Source organism: Buteo buteo, chromosome 12 (genome assembly GCF_964188355.1).
Source record: "Buteo buteo chromosome 12, bButBut1.hap1.1, whole genome shotgun sequence".
Taxonomy (NCBI): Eukaryota; Metazoa; Chordata; class Aves; order Accipitriformes; family Accipitridae; genus Buteo; species Buteo buteo.
In genome coordinates, this window is record NC_134182.1 from 37,363,194 (window position 1) to 37,384,057 (window position 20,864).

At 38.0% G+C, this 20,864-nt stretch overlaps 1 protein-coding gene across 3 annotated transcripts in view; it reads left to right on the forward strand.

The window, feature by feature from the left end:
• The window catches only part of KAT6A (lysine acetyltransferase 6A), a 51,995-nt gene that overhangs the window by 13,561 nt on the left and 17,570 nt on the right, over positions 1-20,864 (forward strand). For 2 of the 3 annotated variants that reach the window (XM_075043397.1, XM_075043398.1), the window contains exons 4-10: positions 10,302-10,410; positions 10,897-11,012; positions 11,273-11,354; positions 12,137-12,272; positions 13,988-14,322; positions 15,500-15,618; positions 18,757-18,872. In XM_075043397.1, coding sequence (XP_074899498.1) covers positions 10,302-10,410; positions 10,897-11,012; positions 11,273-11,354; positions 12,137-12,272; positions 13,988-14,322; positions 15,500-15,618; positions 18,757-18,872 — 1,013 coding nt within the window. The remainder of the gene's footprint in view (positions 1-10,301; positions 10,411-10,896; positions 11,013-11,272; positions 11,355-12,136; positions 12,273-13,987; positions 14,323-15,499; positions 15,619-18,756; positions 18,873-20,864) is intronic. The other variant, XM_075043399.1, reaches the window with a different exon arrangement.

Here is a 20,864-nt window from a genome sequence, read left to right on the forward strand (position 1 = left end):
GGCCATCATTCTGCCATATAAATATGCTTCTTTCTTTCAAGGAAGACTCAACTAAGTGAATTGGAGACAAAATATCCATTGATACAGGCAAACATACATACATGTGTTGTTATAATAATTTTTCATGTGTCTATTAAAATAGACATTGTTTTCTTGAGTGCAAAGAGTATTTTAAGGAATTTCTGTTTTTACTCTCAGTTGCTTCATATTTTTTCTTCAGCATGCTGCCTGGAGAGAACATTAAGAATTGTGATTTGGTAACTCAGATAGACGAAGAGGGCTGAGTCATTCACCAGGTTAAAAAAACTGAACCCATTGCTGCCACAAGTGGATATTACTGAATAGTATTTCCCAAATTGTGTTGTTTTGCCTCTATACAGCAAAAAAACTATTATTTGTAAAATTACTTTTGTAATATAAAATTCATTAGTTCTGATTTTATTGAGGCATGGAACTGAAGTGATTTTCTTCCCCAGCCACTGATCCAAAAGGCATGGAATCCAGGCTTTGTGATGCCCTGCTTACTGAAACATGTTTCCTCATGTTTTAAATCATTTTCTTCACGTGGTGTAGGTTGAACTTCCCCTCTGGCTTTTCTGGTTCATCTACTCTTTCCAGTAGCTTCAGCATTTGAGGCAGACCTTTGCAACAACATGGGCTGTTTGAAGTGAGGAGTAATGGTTTGTTATTTGTTTAAAAACAGACACACAAAAAACCATTATTGAGTATGAATTCTCAGAAGCCATCTATCAGTGCTCCTTGATGATAACTTTCTAGCTAAGTGTACTGTAGTGGGGATGGTTCTGTAAATACTTGCTGTGGTAGATTCTCTGGAGGGCTCTATCTCTATCTCTCTATCTCGGGATATCTTAAACAGCAAAGCAAAAAAACAAAACAAAAAAGTTGGTGTGAGCGTACATGTTTCTTTTACACTAGCTTTAATAGCTTTAATTTTACACCTACTCGATTTCAGCCACAGTGACTACTACAAGCAGATGTGCAATGATGGAGCAAAGATAGTCCTGGTATCTAGTGACCCTCTGATGGTACTAAAATGTCTGCAGGAAGTAAAGTGCATTCAGGTTACTGACAGTGATCACTGTGACAGTGTGGGCTACAGAGCTGGCTGTGAGTTTTGCTGAGTTTCCTATCTCGTGCTTCCTAAATTAAGAAGACTACAAAGCAGATGGATTGGCTAAAATTGAAGTTTTAGAATTACACACACATGCACACACACACTTTTTCCATAGGCACTTCTCTGGAGTCGTCTTTAGGAGGGTGTACAGACTGCGAATCTGTAGAGCACGCTTGGTTTCTAGACATCCTTTGTATAGTAACAACATGTGCCGAGAGGCTGGCAGGCTGTAAGACACTGTCAGTCCAATTTGTTCTGGCTCCCTCCCTGCTGAATGTGGTGACATCACACAGATAGATGTGCTTGCGAGAAAAACAGCAGAAGGAGTTGAATGTCTGCCAAAAATTTGCAGTATGAAACTGAGCTGGCTGCTTCCAGTCTTGTTTTCACGAATCTTTCATTGTGTGCTTGCGTTTTTCACTTGCCAGGATGTTCTTTGCTGAACAAACACAGCAGCAGTGAAATCTCTCCATACTTAGCATAACACAGTCTTACACAGAAGCTTTGGAGGAGTAGCCTGATCTCCACATTCAAAGTTATTCCAATTTAATAAATTATTCTAAAACATTTTGAATTCTAGTAGAAACTTATTCTTTATTTACCCAAACTATAGCTGATTTGTTTTTTAAATGTGATTGTTTGTTTGCGGTTTGTCAGGGGTGGTAAATACAGGAAACATTGAATCTGTGAAGGACAGTCTTTGATCTGGTTCTTCCAAAGCTAGGCAGTGTTTACGTGTGGACATCCAAATTTGAAGGACTGTGAGGATGAACAGGGTGTGCACAAATACTGGTTAGAAGAGATAAGAAAGACTATCTTAGACTGTTGACTGTACAGAGGTTCTATAAAATTCTCTTTGATTAAATAAATTGCTCATGAACTTCCTGCAGAAGATACATGAAATAGTTTACTTCTTCCCTGAAAAGTTGCATGAATGTTCCAGCTTTGCTTTCACAAGGTTGCTTTCACAAATGGTATAGGATAGCCACTGTTAGATGAGGCCAGCTGTGTTTGGGGAAATTTTTTTCAGTGAAATGGTATATACTTTCTGCTCCTGTTCACGAAAAGTATTTATATTTAAGAAAAAATAAATTGCAAGACAGCTAATGAAATTCACTGCTAAGCTTTGCTAGTCAATAACCTATAGAAAAATAAGAGATGGGAGAACCATAACAAATATAATTGTTCATGTCTTCTAATGTTTCATGAGGAATATGCAGCTATTGTGGTCATACAAGCATTTTGTAACTAGCTCAGTCACATAGCTGGAAAGCATATGTAATCATATGAAGCTATCATTGAATCTGAAACAATTCAGATGTGAACTGCTAATACAATGAATTCCCCATCTGCAGGGGCCGTAGTAGTGCTGCTTTTTTTAATGCAAGAACAAAGTATATTACACTATAACTAGTGAAACAGAGTTGTAGAAGGCTCCTTGATGCAACATTGTGTGGCAGTCATTGGAGTGTCATTAAAGTTTGGTTATTTGATTACTTGAATGAACTTTAATTTGTAGGAAAAGATGACTTACAAATAGGTTTCTTCTAGCTAAAGTAGCTGCAGCAAAGTATATGACATGAGGATTTTGGAGGTGAAGTTGGATAGAAGCATGTACAAGGTGAACAGAAGCATAGATAAGTGCAGTTTAATGATATTAACTGACTTGCATGTACAAATGCAGTGTAGACATGAGCAAAAGAAAAGCATGCAAGTGAAAGTGCGTGGACTAGGAAAGTAATTTCGAGGCTTATCCTTAGTGAAGCAGGACTGCAGTCTGATGAAATACCTCAGACACAAGCTTACTTGGTTCTACATGCTCTGTGCTCTTTAGTGCCATGTTGTTGTTACATTATAACCAAATTCTAAAACACTGAAGTAAAATGATCAGCTGCCCTGGATTGCACAATTGCTTCAAGTTTTCCCTTCAAGTCAAACAGATAAAAGAAAAGTAATTCTTCCCTTACTCATACCAGTTAACACCCAGTAGTAGTGCATATACACAGCTGAATGAAAGTAGCTGAAATGACAATGAAAACAGTGGAATTGTTTAGTTCAGTGTATCTGCCATGCTGAAATTGAACTCTAATATCAGAATTTGAGAAAGGGAAATGTTGTTTCCTTTTTATAGCCAAGTAAATCAAAGCAAAGACAAGTAGAGATTATTGTTGTCATCATTGTTGATAAGGTGGAGGTGTCCTTGCTGGTCAGGAAGATGAGAAGTATGCTTTGGGGTACTGCTGCCTGGAGTAAGCTCTTGCCCCAAAGGAAAATATAATTCCTTGGTTAGTAGTTTACATAATTCATGCCCCGACAGACTTTTGTCAGGGAGCATCTCTGAGATTGCCATGCTGCTGACTGTACATTATAAAATATTAACTTTGTAGAGCACTTATTTAAAACAAAAACCAAGGACTTTTGCTTGAAGTTCTGGATTTTTTTTTCCCACTGTGTCTCTTCCTGTACTAGCCTTTCTCATGGAATGTGAGGGAGCAAATTAAAGGAGCAGGAAGTTGACGTGTTCTTTAGGATGTAACCTTCAGCTAAAAGGCTTGGAGAGTAGCAGGTGTTTTACATATTTAAAAAAATGTAGGACTGCAGCTCAGGAAGTTTTCATTCTGACAGCAATCCATTGATTGAAAAAAGATATGTTTATAACAGATACTTTTATAAATCTGGTATGGTAGTCCGTTTTTTGGTGTGTTTTTTTCCTAAAGGCAAACTGCCTCATTAATGTACTAGACTTCTTAAAGTGTGTCAGATTATATAAGTAGTTTAACTCCTAGGTTTTGATTTCCAAGAACCATGGCAGTTTCTTAGAGGGGATTGCACAAAAAAAAAGGGGGGGGGGGGAAGTCATGGGTTTGAGACAGATAAAAAGAAGCAATAGGTCAAAGTATATGGTTTCCTCCTGGGGGAAAAAAAATAATTGTAGTCTCCCAGATCAAAAAGTCAGAGGGGAGGTCCCAACAGCATCCACTGGTGCTAATAACGTAGCCTGCACTGTTGAATTGATGTTTGCTTGGTACTTTTTTGGGGGTGTGATGGTGTTAGTGGGTTTTGCCATGAGGAGAAAGGTGGTAGCTCTAAGCATTGTTCAAAGGGGCATAGCTGTCTACAGTCTCTTCTGAGCTTAGGTGTCTGTCAGACCTTTGATCAGATTGCTTCCAGAAATTGCATTGATTGACATATCACTTACATGTTCCTGTACAATGTAGTGGGTGATCACTGTTCATTGCTCTTGGCTTTTCTGTGCCAGAAGGAGTGAAATTGCCATCAGTCTTATTCTGCTCTGCAAAAACTATTCCACTGTGCTCCGCATGCTGTTTAGCAAGTTGATATTTTTAAATGACTTCTATAAAAACTAACCACAGCATTGGGACCAGCAAGATGTGAATATGCAGTTGATGTCAAAGGGATTGATACCTTCAGTGGATAACAGTATCACTGTTTTTCAGAAGTGTCTGCTGTCACTTATGAAATGTCCATTCTTGTATGAATGAATTGCATGTGCTTGGTAAGAGATTCAAATGTGTGGGCATGTGTAAGTCATCTAAAACTATATCAAACAGTAGTCATGGTAGAGGCTAACATGTAACATAATTTAAATGAAAGTTTAGGCCAACAGGTGAATTTTGATGTAGTGTAGTAAATACTGCTTGAAGTATACAGTAGGTTTAAATGTACAATATTTCTTTGTAATACATTTAAACAGTCAATTTTTTAATTCCTTTTATTGTCTTATTGTTCTTTGATTAATAAGTATATAGGACTGCAGTGTTCCATGCTACAAGGTTTCCCACTAGGTAAGAAGGTATTGGCAGAAAAGATGTATTTAATGCATCTAAGCTGTTACTTGTTGTTTTTTAGGAAGATGTACAGAAAGAGATCTTTAGTAAGTATCACAAAGGCTTGAAGTGTTAGTAGCATTAGCTGTTGGCATATGAACTGTAACTTTGGGGGATTTTTAAATGGGAACTACTTAGAGTTGCCAAGGAGGGCATCTCATTGGCACCATGTGGTAAGATTACCTTAGTAGCTTTTTCCCAAATCAAAGAACAGATATTTGTGGAATATTTCTGCCTTTCTTATGTTTTCAGTAATAATTCTATGATGTTTTGTAAGAAAAGCTGTGCTTAGGATTCTTTACCCATAATACATTTAAAAGAGCTTCTGATTAGATACACATCTGCTGCCTGTGGGTTTCTCTTGTTTTATCTTTATTAATTGACTTGCATATAGAAAATAATAGTTTATTTTAAGACTGCGCCTATGTAACTGTCAGGAATTGGCTCATCTGCTATTGCTTTGCCAGAAAGGTTGCTCTATATTAATATGTTAATATATTTGTATTTCTTCCATGTATAAATACTTATGTTTAGTGTCCAATTAATTTCTTAGTCATTCCCAAGTATATTAATTTTTGTAGGTCACCTAATCGTAAATAATTTTATTGTCTGTCCTTTGAAAATTATTTCCATATCCTGCTGTTATGTGAATATTGGAGCTAGGCATACAATCCTAATAATAGTCTCAATAATCTAATTTCTATTTTACATTCTTCTTGTATTTGTCTGAAATATTTAAACATATAAAGCAAAAATAGATAGGAAATATTTATTACTTCTTTGCATCATTTACAATTTTATTATCTGTTCCCTGCAAGAAGTCTCTTGCCATTTGTTTCTCCCTTCCTCTTCTTGTAGGTTGTTCTGTTCTTTTTCTTACTTGCTGCCCTATAATAATTTGTAAATTCTTACTGTATCTTTCATGTACACCTAACACTGCTGGCAAAAATCTTGCAATCTTGTCTTCTTCCACCTAATTTATCTCATTCCATGGTGTCTGCTGTGACATTGACCAGAGGGAAGAAATCCCCTTTTATACTTCATGCTTTGCAAGGAGTTAACTTTTTCAAACTACATCAGTTTGTTAGGGGCTGTAGCATATGTTTCTTTCAGAAGTAGTAAAGCTATTCTGCTTCATTTCTAAAAAAAAAAAGAAAGGGGGAGGTGGGGGGGAAGAAACATAAAGAACACATAAACACCATTTGGTAATTAAGTGGTGCCAAAAGTTTGAATGTCTTATCTGTGGTTATACTGCAATTCAGTAATACAGTTAATAAGTTGTGACTGCATAATTAAGTCCATTTCACTACATTTGCAGATGTTAGACCAAATGCATTCTTGATGTAATCTGTAAGGGATGGTAAAAACATCAATTCTTACTCTGATCGCAAATATGATTTGCCTGGTTTCTTTGTCTTGTGATGTTGGGGTACAGCCATTCTCCATGAATAAGCAGTCTCTCCAAGTGCTACTGTGATTATGTATTGTTGTGGTTTAACCCCAGCCAGCAACCAAGCACCACGCTCGCTTCCTCCCCACTCCATGGGATGGGGGAGAGGATTGGAAGGAAAAAGGTAAAACTCATGCGTTGAGATAAGAACCGTTTAATAGAACAGAAAGGAAGAAAATAATAATGATAACAGAATAATCTAATAATAACAACAATAATAAAATCACAAGTCTAATAAAAGGATTGGAATATACAAAACAAGTGATGCACAACGCAATTGCTCACCACTCGCTGACCGATGCCCAGTTAGTTCCCAAGCAGCAATTCCCCCAGGCCAACTCCCCCCAGTTTATATACTGGGCATGACATCCCGTGGTATGGAATACCCCTTTGGCCAGTTTGGGCCAGCTGCCCTGGCTGTGTCCCCTCCCAACTCCTTGTGCCCCTCCAGCCTTCTTGCTGGCTGGGCAAGAGAAGCTGAAAAATCCTTGACTTAGTCTAAACACTACTTAGCAACAACTGAAAACATCAGTGTGTTATCGACATTATTCTCATACTAAATCCAAAACATAACACTATACCAACTCCTAGAAAGAAAATTAACTCTGTCCCAGCTGAAACCAGGATTCGTATATAGTGGAAAATGAAATTCTTCTGGTTGTTTTACTGTAACTATATGTTGACAGCATTTCTGAGTACTTCCTTTAGCAGTTTGATTCTGTATATCCAGATTTGCAGAGTAGGCATTTTAGGCTTATGTCAAGTCTCTGAATTAACACATCATTTTACAGCCCTTTGAACTAAAGCTGTAAATGTTTTCTTGAGATACATTAGATTGAAATTTGGTGCAGATTTCAGTTCTGAAAGTATATTGTCCCTCTTGTATTAAGAAAACCAACATTTTGTGCTTGTTCTGTTCTATTACAGTATCACTGAGATTTTTCTGTATTGAGAGCAAGAAGGTGCTAGGGGTTTGGGTCATGGTTTCATTTTGTATTTTTGGCAGTCTTCATTAATTATTTCTAGTTTGAATTGGTAACTTCAAAGCTAACAGAAGTGTATAGAGTAATATGAATGTTTTTTGTCATAGCTTGGTTGTCATTCTTAACCCTTCTTCTGCTGCTTTGCTCTTTTTTTAATACCACATGTAAACTTCAGCATTCGATAGTGCAACTTTAATGTCACATTGGCTCTTAACTGGCAGTTAAAACTCAGTAAACTCTTTGTGTCAGAAAGTAAGATCTAGCCAGGGAAATTGATGCTGTTGAATGTTGAGTCACATTAGAGTTTAACTATTAGAAAGAATAAATGTTTCTTTTTACTCTCTGTCTGAAAGACTGTGACAGTGTAGTTGAGATTCTTTATGAAACTTCATCACAACCTCAGACTGAATGATTCTGGGATGTGAAATTACATTTGCTGAGTCTATTTCTGGCAAAACCGCACTTGTAATATTGTGGAAGTTACAATTTGCTAAGAAGCTAAAGAGTTTTGTAAATTTTTATTTATTTATTTTTAATTTGATTGACTGAGCTAATATATGACCGAATATAAAGGATGAGTGAACATGCCAAATTGGATTCTAAACCTTTTTACTGCAACTTTATGGTTGCATTTCTTTCAGAGAGGATCAGCAGATGCCTAGGCAGGGATCTCTGCATTCTTTAGTTCTCATGCTGATCTGCTTGTTGACATTACTCAAGGAACTTTCTCTGGGCATTTTTTTTTATCTGAAAATAGGAATAATGGTGCTTAAAAAAGAACCAGTTATTATTCTTATGGGAAAGATGAAGGTTAGTTAATGGTAACTTGTTCCAAGAGGTAGTAAGTATTCCTCAGAAAGAAGAGATTGAAGGTAAGAAGACAAGAGAATGTTTCTCAGAAGGTAGAGCGTAAAAGTAATTCTGAAATCTTGATCCCAAAGAAATTAAAGCACTGACAGACCCTTAATACCCAGTTTTTCCTCCTCAGTAAGCCTCATACTGACTGGAAGCGGCTAGCTGTCTGGCACCTAGAGTCCAGTCATGAAAAAAAGAGAACAATTTGTGTACAGTCAGTCCCCTTTCTGTTAAAAGAGGATGGGGGATCCCTACATAGCTGATTTTAGCCAACATTACTGTGGTGAATATGTCTGGAAGGATACTTCCTGTCGAAGTGAAGATGCTAGTTTCCCCCTCCCACTTGGATATTAACAATTTGTATGCTTGGCATAACTATCTACAGTTGTCTTGTTTTCTCACTTCCTCAAAAGGAGCAGAAACTGGAGTCCTTCAATTCACTAAACCTATGAATGTTTCAGACTGAAGTAGTTTGATGGCCAGGTGATTTCATATTAGTTTACAGTTCAGCATCACAAAGGCCAAGATAAATACTTGTGTTCAGGATGAGGAACATTAGACTTTCATTCCCAGGTAGTCATTCCACATTGTGTAGCTTAATTTTGAAATAGCAAATTTCCTAAAGTGTTCATATTGTTTCCATCTAGTGGATGTTCTAAGGAACACACCTCAGTCTGTAAGTATACTGGATCTGTACACCGAAGTAAAGATACAGCTTGACACTTTCAGTTTCTATATTACTGTAACATAAACCAAACTGATTTCTACAAGAAACTATTCTGCATATAGCTTTTGCTTTGACTTAGCCAGAGTAAAGATTCCTTGAAGTTCTTCTGGTATATGCTTCCATACAATAATTAACAGTATGTGCATATGTAGCTGCATTATATACTCTGAAAAAGGTATGTGTGAAATCATTAACTGTGGTGTGATAAAGCTATACAAAGACTGTGTCTCAAAACTTACCATAATCTAACATTTTTGATGTTTCCAGTGTTCTAAATGTGATTTTAGCATATTTTTTCTATATTTTCAAATTAAATTTTGCATACATCTTTGCTCTGAAAACTATAAATCACTGACTTGCCTTGGAAAATGCAGAACTGGATTAGAAAGAATTTGCTGGATTATGAAATCCAGCACTTAATGTTACTGGAGATAAGATTATCCTTTCCCTCTCATTAGTTGATCAAGTGCCACTTTAAAACTACCAGTTATTGCACTTGTTACTTCTTTGAGGAGGCTGTTGTAGAATGTCAGTCGTTTGGTTTAAAACCCTCCTGCTTATTCCAGGCCAAATGTATTGTTGGCTAGTTAATATCTATTTGTTATTTTGCTAGTGTTGTGCTTCATCTTAAATACATCTTTTTCCCTACATAATGTTTAACCCTCACAAACTTTTTCAGAGAGAGCAAACCTTTTCATCTGCTACTTTTGAGTGCTAAACAGCATATTCGCATAATTTCTTGAAAGAGAATTTTATTTTATTTTCATTTTTCATAACCATGTTAATAGTTCTACAGTTGTTGTACTTGTTCTATAATACGTTTTATTCCAGGTAGTGCACTGCAAATGCTTTTGATGATTGCACTACTGCTTTTTGGATACCTGATGGGAATTGCCAAGACTGCTGTGTTCTGGTGTCATCTGTGCCTTTTTTCCACCACTGCATCACATCATAGCTCACTCATTTGTGGACAAATTAAGACACCAACTCTCTCTAACTTTGCATTCAGTTATGTATTAATTTATAGCCCTCTTTCCCAGCTTGTTTTTCCAAGTTTCCCCTAGCCCTGGAATTCCATTCTCTTTTCTGTTGTACCTAGGATTATGCCTCTTGTCTTTGGAGTTCTAACTTCTATTCAGGTTACAGTTAATGCAGTGTTGTGTGGTGAGAACCAACTAAAATTTGTGAGGCACGGTGTATATTACATACTGATTACACATGATATTAATGTCTGTGTGATTTTGTGTATTGTAACTTGCTCCCTTGATATACTCAGTGTTTTTATTGTCTGTTTTCCTCACAGCCGGTTGCTGAACCAATTCCAATCTGCAGTTTCTGCCTTGGTACAAAAGAGCAAAATCGGGAGAAGAAACCTGAAGAGCTCATCTCTTGTGCTGACTGTGGCAACAGTGGTAGGTGACCATTTACAGTGCTGCTAATAATAACCCATCCACTTGAGACAGAAGAGCTTGGTATAGTGGCTGCTACTGACCCATACATATGAGGAGTATGCATCTATGGCATATAGTTAGTTTAGCTGAATCTCATGCTCCCAGAGGGGAGACAGTTAAGTTAACCTATCACAAATAGTTCATTTGGCTCCTGGAGGTTTCTTTAAAAATGTGGTAATGATGACCAGTTTTATCACGTTTCTTAATTCAGTTATGAAAAATTATCTTGGTGTTCTTTTGTATGTGGGTCTGCCACTTGCTATCCTAGGGTATTGGTTTTGTGTTATAAGTAGATGAGAATAGGAGCACCTAAAAATAGGAGTATCTGGAAAACCAAAATTCTGCATGGGAATATGTAATTGATAAAGTAATCTCTCTGTGAGCTATCTGTGAGCATTAACAGCAGTGGAATAGTTTTACTGGTATAATTTTCTCTTTTTTCTGTAGGTCATCCGTCCTGTTTGAAGTTCTCTCCGGAGTTGACGGTTAGAGTGAAAGCCTTGCGATGGCAGTGCATTGAGTGCAAAACATGCAGTTCCTGTCGAGATCAGGGCAAAAATGCTGTGAGTACAGTGCAGTATGGACTGAATGAAGAGGATATCAGTCTTGTGGTTGTTCTGTTAAACTACAAAATAAAATAATTCTAGAATCAAGTATTTGCAGCTTTTGTTTGAGACTGGTAGTCTTTCTGAGACCTGTGAAATACCATGATATGTCTGTAGTTGAAAACTATGTGCGTGTTCTCTGAGAATGTGACAAATTAATGGAGGGCTTGATGCTGATGCACATCTGAAGAGAGATTAACTTTATCTGTCTTCAACAGGATAACATGCTATTTTGTGACTCATGTGACCGTGGCTTTCACATGGAGTGTTGTGACCCCCCTCTTACCAGGATGCCAAAAGGTGAGGACTTTGTGATGAAAAGGATAATTTAAGATGGTGTTGGAAGAGATCAGTGGGTAGAAAGTGCCTCTGCATAGTTGGTCCTCTTTTAGCTACATTTAACTTGTTCTTTACAGCACTGCTTTTCAGATATTAGAAAGTAGAGAAGGGTCAGAGCCTCACATCCAGATTTTCCATGGTCTCCTGCTTCCTGTACGTTACTGTCTGTGAAGGGTTTCCAAGAAAATCTTTTGAGGTTTGAGGGAACAGAAGTGATCCTTGCAGATTAAAATGATCAGCTTCCATTTGAATGAATAGCCTTGTACAAAAGAAAGAGATGGGCTTCTGAGTTTTTGAAGTGGTGTCCATTTGGACAGTAGAGAATCCTGGAGTACAACCAAACTTCTGTTTTCTCTCAGAAAGCAGGTTATCTGTGGAATATTCTTCATTGGTAGTTAGAAGAAAATTTTCCTATAGAAGATAGTTGGAAGTAGTGTAGTCACAAGCAGAATATGGGATAATTAAATGTGTTACTTTTTATGGTTTTCTGATAATGTGCTACGAATTAAAGAGACTTCCTGCATGGTAGTGGGAAGTATATTGGGCGGGGGGGGTGGAAATTAACTGGACTTGAGTTTAGGTTGCTGGAACATACACATAATTTTTCTTGCATGTATATGTGATGACTGGGGCCTTTGGTACTGTTCCTCCCCTTTCTGTCAGAAGACCTGGGGCCTGTAATTCTCCTTTCTGTCCAATGTAGATGTCCCTTGCATTCAGTCATGGGGACTTGTGTCTTATAGGTATGTGGATATGTCAAATATGTCGGCCACGGAAGAAAGGAAGAAAACTTCTACACAAGAAGGCAGCACAGATAAAACGACGCTATGCTAACCCAATAGGACGTCCCAAAAACAGGTTAAAGAGTCAAAATACAACGTAAGTCTCTTTATAAGGAGGAGTAAGGTGTGAGATTGTATAGGGCAGTGGGTATTTCCAAAGTGTCTGGTCTACTCTGTGAGAATATTTCTTTTACAGTAAAGAGCTTTTCATTATTGTTTAATCCAGAATTTCTGAAGAGTGCTGTGAAAGACTAGAAGTAATCTCAGTGCTTCTTTTTGCCCAGATTTTTGACTCTTTGTAATAACTTGCTATTTAGTTTTGAACTATTCCTTACATTCATAGATGAATTTTGCTGTTCATGTCAAGTCTATTTTGCTGGATGGCTGCTTCTTCCAGCATAATTGTTTCATTTTGCATTTCTCAAGAACCCTTTCTGATGTTTAGAGAAACTAAGTAATCTACAATAAACCATGTGAGGTTGTTGTTTGACGTATATTTAATCTGACACTGCTGCCAGAAAATATTTGGCCCCTTTCTGCTTCCTTTCCACATGTTTCTGCATTTGTGGAGCACTCTCTTGTGCTGGGACAGATTGTGTGGCCTTGTCATGAGGCAGCCAGTCATCAGGGAATTGGATTTGGGTGGGCGGGAATTCTTTGGATAACTGTTCGGCCAGAGCAATTTCCTTGATTTAAGATTGCTGTGCAGTGCTTGTTGTGATGCAGCACTATTGACTGTGCAGGGGAAAAAACAATGAAGGAGCATGTCACAAGAACTTCTGGTTTGGGCATCAGGTCAGCTAAAAAAAAAAAAAGTTGAACCGCCACTTGATTCTAACCAATAGCACCAAAGGATGTTCTGAAAAAAAAACCTTACGAAGTTTAATGCTTACAAAAACATAGAGGGAATGTCTCTCTTAAACATCCTATTTTTTTTCAGTCTGTGTGATACCTTTGCTTAAAGGGACTCTCTGTATAATTCAGAGGGACAAAAGGAAAGCTATCTATCTGCTGTTGCTGTTTTGTCTCTTTTAATTTTTATTTCATGATTTACTCATGATTTTTTTTTGCCTTTGTTCCATCATTTCACTTGCAAAATATATCCACAGAATTATGCACAGATGCTTAGTTTGTCATTTTAGGAAAAAGCAGCCTACTTCTATCCTCTGTAGCTGCAAAGATTGTAGCTAAAACCAGTCAGCTTCCTGAAACAGCAGTCGGGTTTAGGGCAATCCCTCTGACAAGTGTTAAATACTCACTTATCTCAATAGAGTTTTAAAATTTCCAGCCTGAAAGATAGCAGCTGGTTGGGAGATCAACACTGTTTTCTGCTAAGATGACCATCAGTGGTATAGGTTTTTAGCTAATGTGCATGTCCTGCATACATTAACTTTCTGTGTAGTTCTTATGACAATTTCCTATCAGTACGAAAATTTAACAAACGACAAATGTAAATGTTTAATGACTGCATAAATTGAAACCTTCCATGCAATGTATTCATTCTGACTACTGATTTTAAAATTTAATGTTGTATTAAATTTGGTGAAAATCTGTTGTTTAAGCTCAAATTAATTGCACATAATGTTCAGTGTGGAGTAAAATAGTACAGTACTTCTACTGAGATGTTTAGAATCCTGGTTCCTCTAGGGTACACAGGCTCTTGACTACTCCTTTATGATTAAATTCTGCAGTTCATGTTTAGCTTCCGTGTGATTGATAAATAAGTAGGGAAGGTGATAGTCCACTTTTCAACCCAAAACAAACCACCTTACCAAGTCAACTGTCTGTATCTTTCCCCTTCTCATTCTTTAGATCAAAAGGCCCTTTCAGCAAAGTTCGAACTGGCCCTGGTCGGGGTCGGAAGCGTAAGATAGCTCTGTCCAGCCAGTCAGCATCATCAGAAGGATACCTGGAGCAGACAGATGTCTTGGACTTCTGCAGAGATGGCAGCACCACCTTGAAGTTTAACAAGAAAACCAAAGGGCTTATAGATGGCCTTACTAAATTCTTCACTCCCTCCCCTGATGGACGAAAAGCTCGAGGGGAAGTGGTAGACTATTCTCAGCAGTATAGGATCAGGAAAAAGGGTACCAGGAAATCTAGCACTTCAGAATGGCCCACAGGTAAAGATTTTTCACCCTGCCAATGTAAGTATCCTGTACACCAAGAAAATGTTCAAAGGCTAGGATGTTGAAGTGACTAGAATTGTTAGAGACTGGAAACTTTGAGCTGAAAGTTAACACTCAAATGCAGTTAACTTTGGTGCATTGCGGTAGAATACCAGTTGGAAAAAGGCAGTGATTCTAGAGACCTTTGCATCTTTATACATGATGACAAGGTGTGATGAGGGGTTAAATGATTACTGTGAGGTAAAATGCCCTTTGGTAACCAGGGGCTTGCAGATAGCCCTAGGAAATGTGCTACATAATGTCACATTTGAAAGTAACATAGGGAATGGTTAATGAAAATTAAGAACAGCAAGGTAGAAGTATGAAATGGGAAACAGATAATTAAAACCAGCCTGACAGACCCATGAGTTTCTGATCTATGGTATAGGCTTGCGTGCAAATGTTTCTTAATCTTCTCAGGCATAGAGGAGCCTGCTTCCTGCAGTTTGGCACGTTCTTGCTGGAGAGCATCCCTTCTTTTGAACGCAGTTCTGCTTTCTTTGTTTTCTTTTCTAGCTTAAGACATTAATCTGTGACTGGACCTTGCTTAAATCTCTGTATTCAGATCTTTACAGTCTTGTTGAATAGTTTCATAGCTTGAATTGTTCCTAAGCAAGCCATGGAAAATATTCCACAATAACATAAAGGTTTACGGCTTTAGAATAGTTAATGTGCGTTAGCCTGGCTGGTGCTGGAAGAACAATAATGTATCTTAATGCATTGGGGTTGAGGTGAAGTATCTTGTGGGTTTTGTTTGCTTTTTTTGTGGAAGGGGTGTTTCTTGGGTGATGAACGTAAGTGTCCTGGTGTTGGTTGCACTAGATATGGCATTTAAATAGTTGTGATCCTTGTTTGTGAGAAACAGGCATTGAGGTATGCCATTTATCCAAAACTGTCTCATTGTTACAAATGCCTTTGTGATAATATGTATGTCTAAGTGGTGAGTTTTGGACCTGGTTAATATATGACAATACTTCTTACATGGTCACAAATCCAGAACTGGTTCTCCCGCTGTGGTCCCAAATCTGAATAGAAAATCCCATCAAAAAAACTTGGCATGGTGTCTGAATACAGCCAGATGATGTTTGTCGCTGCACTAAAAAGCAAGTACTTCTTTGTAAATGTAGGTGAAGACAATTTGCTCTCTCATTTACAGACAATCAGGATGGCTGGGATGGAAAACAGGAAAATGAGGAGCGTTTTTTTGGGAGCCAGGATGTCTTAACTGAAAAAGACATGGAGTTGTTTAGAGATATTCAGGAACAAGCACTGCAGGTAAAGTTAAATTTTCAATGTCTGACAGTAAGTACCAAATCTGTAAAAGAAATTTAAACAAACCCAAAAAACCCACCCCAACCCAACAACAAACAACAAGAAGAAATATAGACTCCAGATGAGTCAGTCTGTCATATAAGCTAATGTGCTTGGTTTCTTCTGCTTGAGAGTAATGGGGAACTGACCTCAAGAGAACTGAGGGATAATATTAAAGTGAGCATAAGAGGTTAAGGTGGGCATCTAAAAAGCCTTGAGGGCTGTGGCTTTAAATAGCTGGTAAAACATGTGAACTGTTAAAACAGTAAAATATGGGACTCCTTGCTAGCAGCATGGGTTACATAGGGCCTCTGGCTAACTAAAACACTCTTTTTCTAGGTATTTTAACTCCTTATGGAACAAGACAGGGCATTACTGTGTGTCTGTATGCACACGTATGTGCAGATATACCTGTGTGCAATGTGTGTCTATCTACCTGTACATTTCAATAACTTGAATGATCTTATGACTTAACTCCTTCTGAAGCCAAAGGTATCAATTGAATTTATGCAGTGACTTCCCTGAACAGTGCTTCGCTAAGTATCACTGTTCTTTTAAACTTCTCCAGGTATTTGACTTCTGTTTATTTACCTATGATTCTGTCATAGCCTGGTTTAATTCCACTATACTAAATATAGTCTCTGTACCAAAAGAGTTAATGAACAATGAATTGTGATAAGACTGAACTACACTATGTGTGTGATAAAGCAGACTAAGATGAAGTGCAGTTAACTCTTTTATTGAGGTACAAATACAACAATGCTGTATAACACTGCTTATTTCAAACTTTGTTACAGGATTGATTTTAACAAAACTCAGCGTGTGCATCCTTGAGCAAATCGCACATGAGACTACGGCTTGTGACCGTAATTATGTTTTAGAAAAATAACTGAAGATCTGAAATTAAATCAATGGAAATAAACCCAGAATAGAGAAAATATTATTCTCCAAACATCTGCTTAGAAAAAGGAGCAAGTTTTGGAGACATTTCCCCCTTCCCTGTGTGGGGAAAATGTTTGTTGTGGATTAAATACTTTAAGGTGGCTAGTTGGTTGGTTTTGGTGAGGACGGCGTTGACCAGAGTTGTGATGCAGCTGATACAGGGACCTTATGCATGTACACTGAGCTAACTGCCTCACCACAGAAAATAGAAATAGAGTGATGTGTCAAAGGCTTTTGAGTGAGCTGAGGAAAAGATACTGCATATTAAATGTTCAAGAAGTCATTCAGAGCTATCTGCAGCTAGCATAGAGGCTGAAGCAGTAGTCTGCTATTGAAGGCTTTCTTCTAATGACTATAATGTGTAAACAGGTGTATGGGAGCTGGGTCTTTGCATTTGTGTTGGGCGTTCATTTGGAAGAGGGGTTTGTTGCTGAAAAGAAGGCCCAGGTGCAGGACTCGTTGCAGGTGCATGTTACTCTGTTTTCCTTAAGACTTGTCAGATGCCTGTGATAATTGTGTTTGTTATTGACCTATTGTACTGGGTAATAATAGGGATTCCTTTGAAACTACAGTGCAGGAAGTGCGTAACTAGAGATGATCATAGGTATAAAGAGCTGCCTTCATAAACTGCTCTTTTGGTGGTTTGTTCTGCCAAGGAGTGAAATTCTTGTGTTGTGTGCAACCTTGTATCGGTTACCAAAAATGCAGAGCTTGTGCTTTCCTTTCCTCATGGAATCCTCACAAATAGCAGAAGCTTTTAGCACCCAAGATTGTGGTTATTTAATAGTATTGTCTTAATTCTTTTTCTTAAATACTAGGAAGTTTGTTCTTGCTAAATCTGGCTTTTGAGTTGAAGTAAGGTAAATTGACTCTCTTTTCTAGTTTCTGTCCTAGTAGGTAGCCTAAGATGAAAGGAGAACCCTAAGGAATAAATCTGTAAACTGATGGGGAAAAAATAATAATAATTACGTGGTTGTAGATCTTATGCAGGTAGTAAGCTCTAAGACATTATTTGGCTGACTACTGAAATATTCTGTTCATCATCTGAGTAAGAATAGAAGGAAACATGAATCAGTTACTGATGGCTCTATTTGGAGCTCTTGGATTAAATATTTTCATAGGAGATTACTGTCCTTTTTCATCTAGATAGAGCTCCTTAAGATGTGTATGCATAGGACTAGATTCTGTGGTGACTTCTGCCTACACCAGTCCCACTTAGGAAACTTAGAAAAATTTTAATTTTGAATGTTAGCCTTTCAAACCCTAAACCATTGTCCTGGGTATAGCCGTTTCATTCTGCTAGCGTAAATTTGCATATAGGTAATTCACTGGTACTCTTCACGTTAGTTTCTGACCTCCTGCATGAAACACGGTCTCTATTTATTAATAGCTTTGCAGTCCAGGTGGTTCATATGATAATGCAAGACCAGTGGGAATATTTGGATTTTTAATTGTGAGTGACAGTCTTTTGAGAGAAAATCTTCATGAATTGACAAAACATTTGTTTTCTTTGAAAGCAGAACATTTAGTTCCCTTATTTTTAGTTCCCATAAAATATACAGTTACTATCAGAGAGACAGGGGTAATAAAGGTTGTATAAGTAATTTAAAAATACTTTTTTTTTTTCCTAATAAATAATTTGAGGTTTTTCTTTCAGTCTTCTGTACTCATGATGATAAGCAGCTAGCTGTACCCTGAATATTGTTTTGGTAGATACTATATTCCCCGTGGTACATATAGTCTCGGAGCTGGGAAGACACTGATGTCTTATGTTAGATACTTGAATATTCTAGATCTTAACCTTAGGAGCAGTTTATGTGTCTGTTCTTCGCTATTGAAATAACAAGAAAGGAAATAGCAACAGGACTGAAAAAAGATTATATTAAATTTTGCATTTAAAACTACGACATACAACAGTGTGAAAGGCAGTGGAGGTTTGTGGTATGACAATACTTACTAATTCTTCCTTTTTATGAATCACATGCTTGCTTGAAGTGTGACTGGTACTGGGTTTTAGTGTCAGAAAGCAAAGTCTGCATCTTCCTATTTCTCTGTGAGTTCAAGTAGGATGGATTGTGTAGCTAAGAATGTTTAAATTTATTTCAGCTTAGAAGTGTTTCACTTTGTAAATTTATGATTATTTTTTTTTCCCTTGCATAGAAAGTAGGGGTGACTGGGCCTCCTGATCCACAAGTCCGATGCCCTTCTGTCATTGAATTTGGCAAGTATGAAATTCAGACCTGGTACTCCTCCCCATATCCACAGGAATACTCGAGGTATGACTGAACATTCTTCTCCTTTGTTCTGCTTCAATGTTTATGGGAAAGCTGTACTCCAGCAGGCGTAGAAATCTTAAGAAGATTCTATCTGAATGTAGGACAGAAGCAAAGTACACATAATCGAGATACTTTTCATGGTAGTTAATAGATGTCTTAAGGTCTTTTTAGGCTGAGTCAAAAAGTTGATAAGCTCTCTGCAACAACCTGCATATGCTGTGAGCACTCGAACTGCCACAGGAATATATGATTAGATGGATTCCCAAAGAACTGACATATTCCACGCTCTGAGGAGGGAGCAGCCTCAGCTAAATGACCTGGTACTGGGCTGTTATTAAGCATGTAAGTCATTAGAGTGTCTGACTCAGAGTACATTGGTTCTTTATGTGTGGTATCACAGAATGATTTGGGTTGGAATGGACTTTTAAAGACTATCTAGTCCAACCCCCCTGCCATGGGCAGGGACATCTTTCACTAGACGAGGTTGCTCATAACCCCATCCAGCCTGACCTTGGAACGCTTCCAATCATAGGGCATCTGCAATTTCTCTGGGCAAACTGTTCCCGGTGTCTGACCACCCTTATTATAAAAAATGTCTTCCTTCTGTCCAATCTAAATCTACCCTCTTTCAGTTTAAAACCATTGCCCCTTGTCCCATCACTATAGGCCCTGGTAAAAAGTCTCTTGGTCTTTCTTATGAGCCCCCTTTATATATTGAAAGGCTGTAATAAGGTCTCCCTGGAACCTTCTCTTCTCCAGGCTGAGCAACCCCAACTCTCTCAGCCTTTCCTCATAGAAGAAGTGTTTCAGCCCTTGGATCATTTTTGAGGCCATCCTCTGGACTCATTCTAACAGGTCTGTGTCTTGTACTGAGGACCCCAGAGCTGGATGCAGTACTCCAGGTGGGGTCTCACAAGAGTGGAGTGGAGGGGGAGAATCGCCTCCCTCAACCTACTGGCCACGCTTCTCTGGATGCAGCCCAGGACATGATTGGCTGTCTGGGCCGCAAGCACACGTTGCTGGCTCATGTCCAGTTTTTTATCCACCAGTACGTCCAGGTCTTTCTCCACAGGGCTGCTCTCAATCCATTCATCCCTCAGTCTGTACTGATGCTGGGGATTGCCCCGACCCAGGTGCAGGACCTTAGACTTTGCCTTCTTGAACTTCACGAGGTTCGCATGGGCCCACTCCTCCAGCCTGTCAAGGTCCCTCTGGATGCCATCCCTGCCCTCCAGCGAATCAACTGCAGCAGTCCTCATGATGAAAAAATAATAAATTTGTTTAGGGACTAGGATGTTAACTGTCTGTTAAGTGATTGTATTAGAAATGGCTGTATGCTATCTATGGGAGTTGAAAGAGAAAAATAAATAGAAATTTCACAGCAATTACTTTGATGTATTATTTTTATGCTGTATGTAGTTCAACACAGCTAAAGAAGAAATGTTTAATGTTACACATTTTGGCATCTGAGAGATTGTTCTGCTGTGATGCATGTATAGTTGTTTTGATGTTCTCTTGCTTAGGAACTTTGCAAACTCTCTAAACTGCAAACTCTCTGAACTTTTAACTTGAATCAGAAACAGGAACAACTTCTAAGGGCCATAGCTAGAGAGAGAAAATTAAATAAAACTCTTTATTCTACCATTTAATAAGAGCATGTTGTTTGTCATGAGGAATTATTCTAGCTGTATTAAAGGCATCGAAGGTAACTGAAAATAGTGTCCCTGCCAAAGCTAGAGTATGTAAATGGAGTTAAATCACAACAATATCAGGACACTTGCATTGAATTTGTTCATGTCAATATAGTGTGTAAAATGGTTTTAAAGCAAACAGATAGATGGTGCTGTGACCCATTGCTTAGGGGTACATACAGATGTCTTGTTACACGGAGGGAAGGGAGAGAATAGGAACTATTTATCTAATCCATCCTAGTGTTACTAGTGCAAAACTGTGGGAGTTTTTGTTATTTTTTTCTAGGATTTTAATTGATGC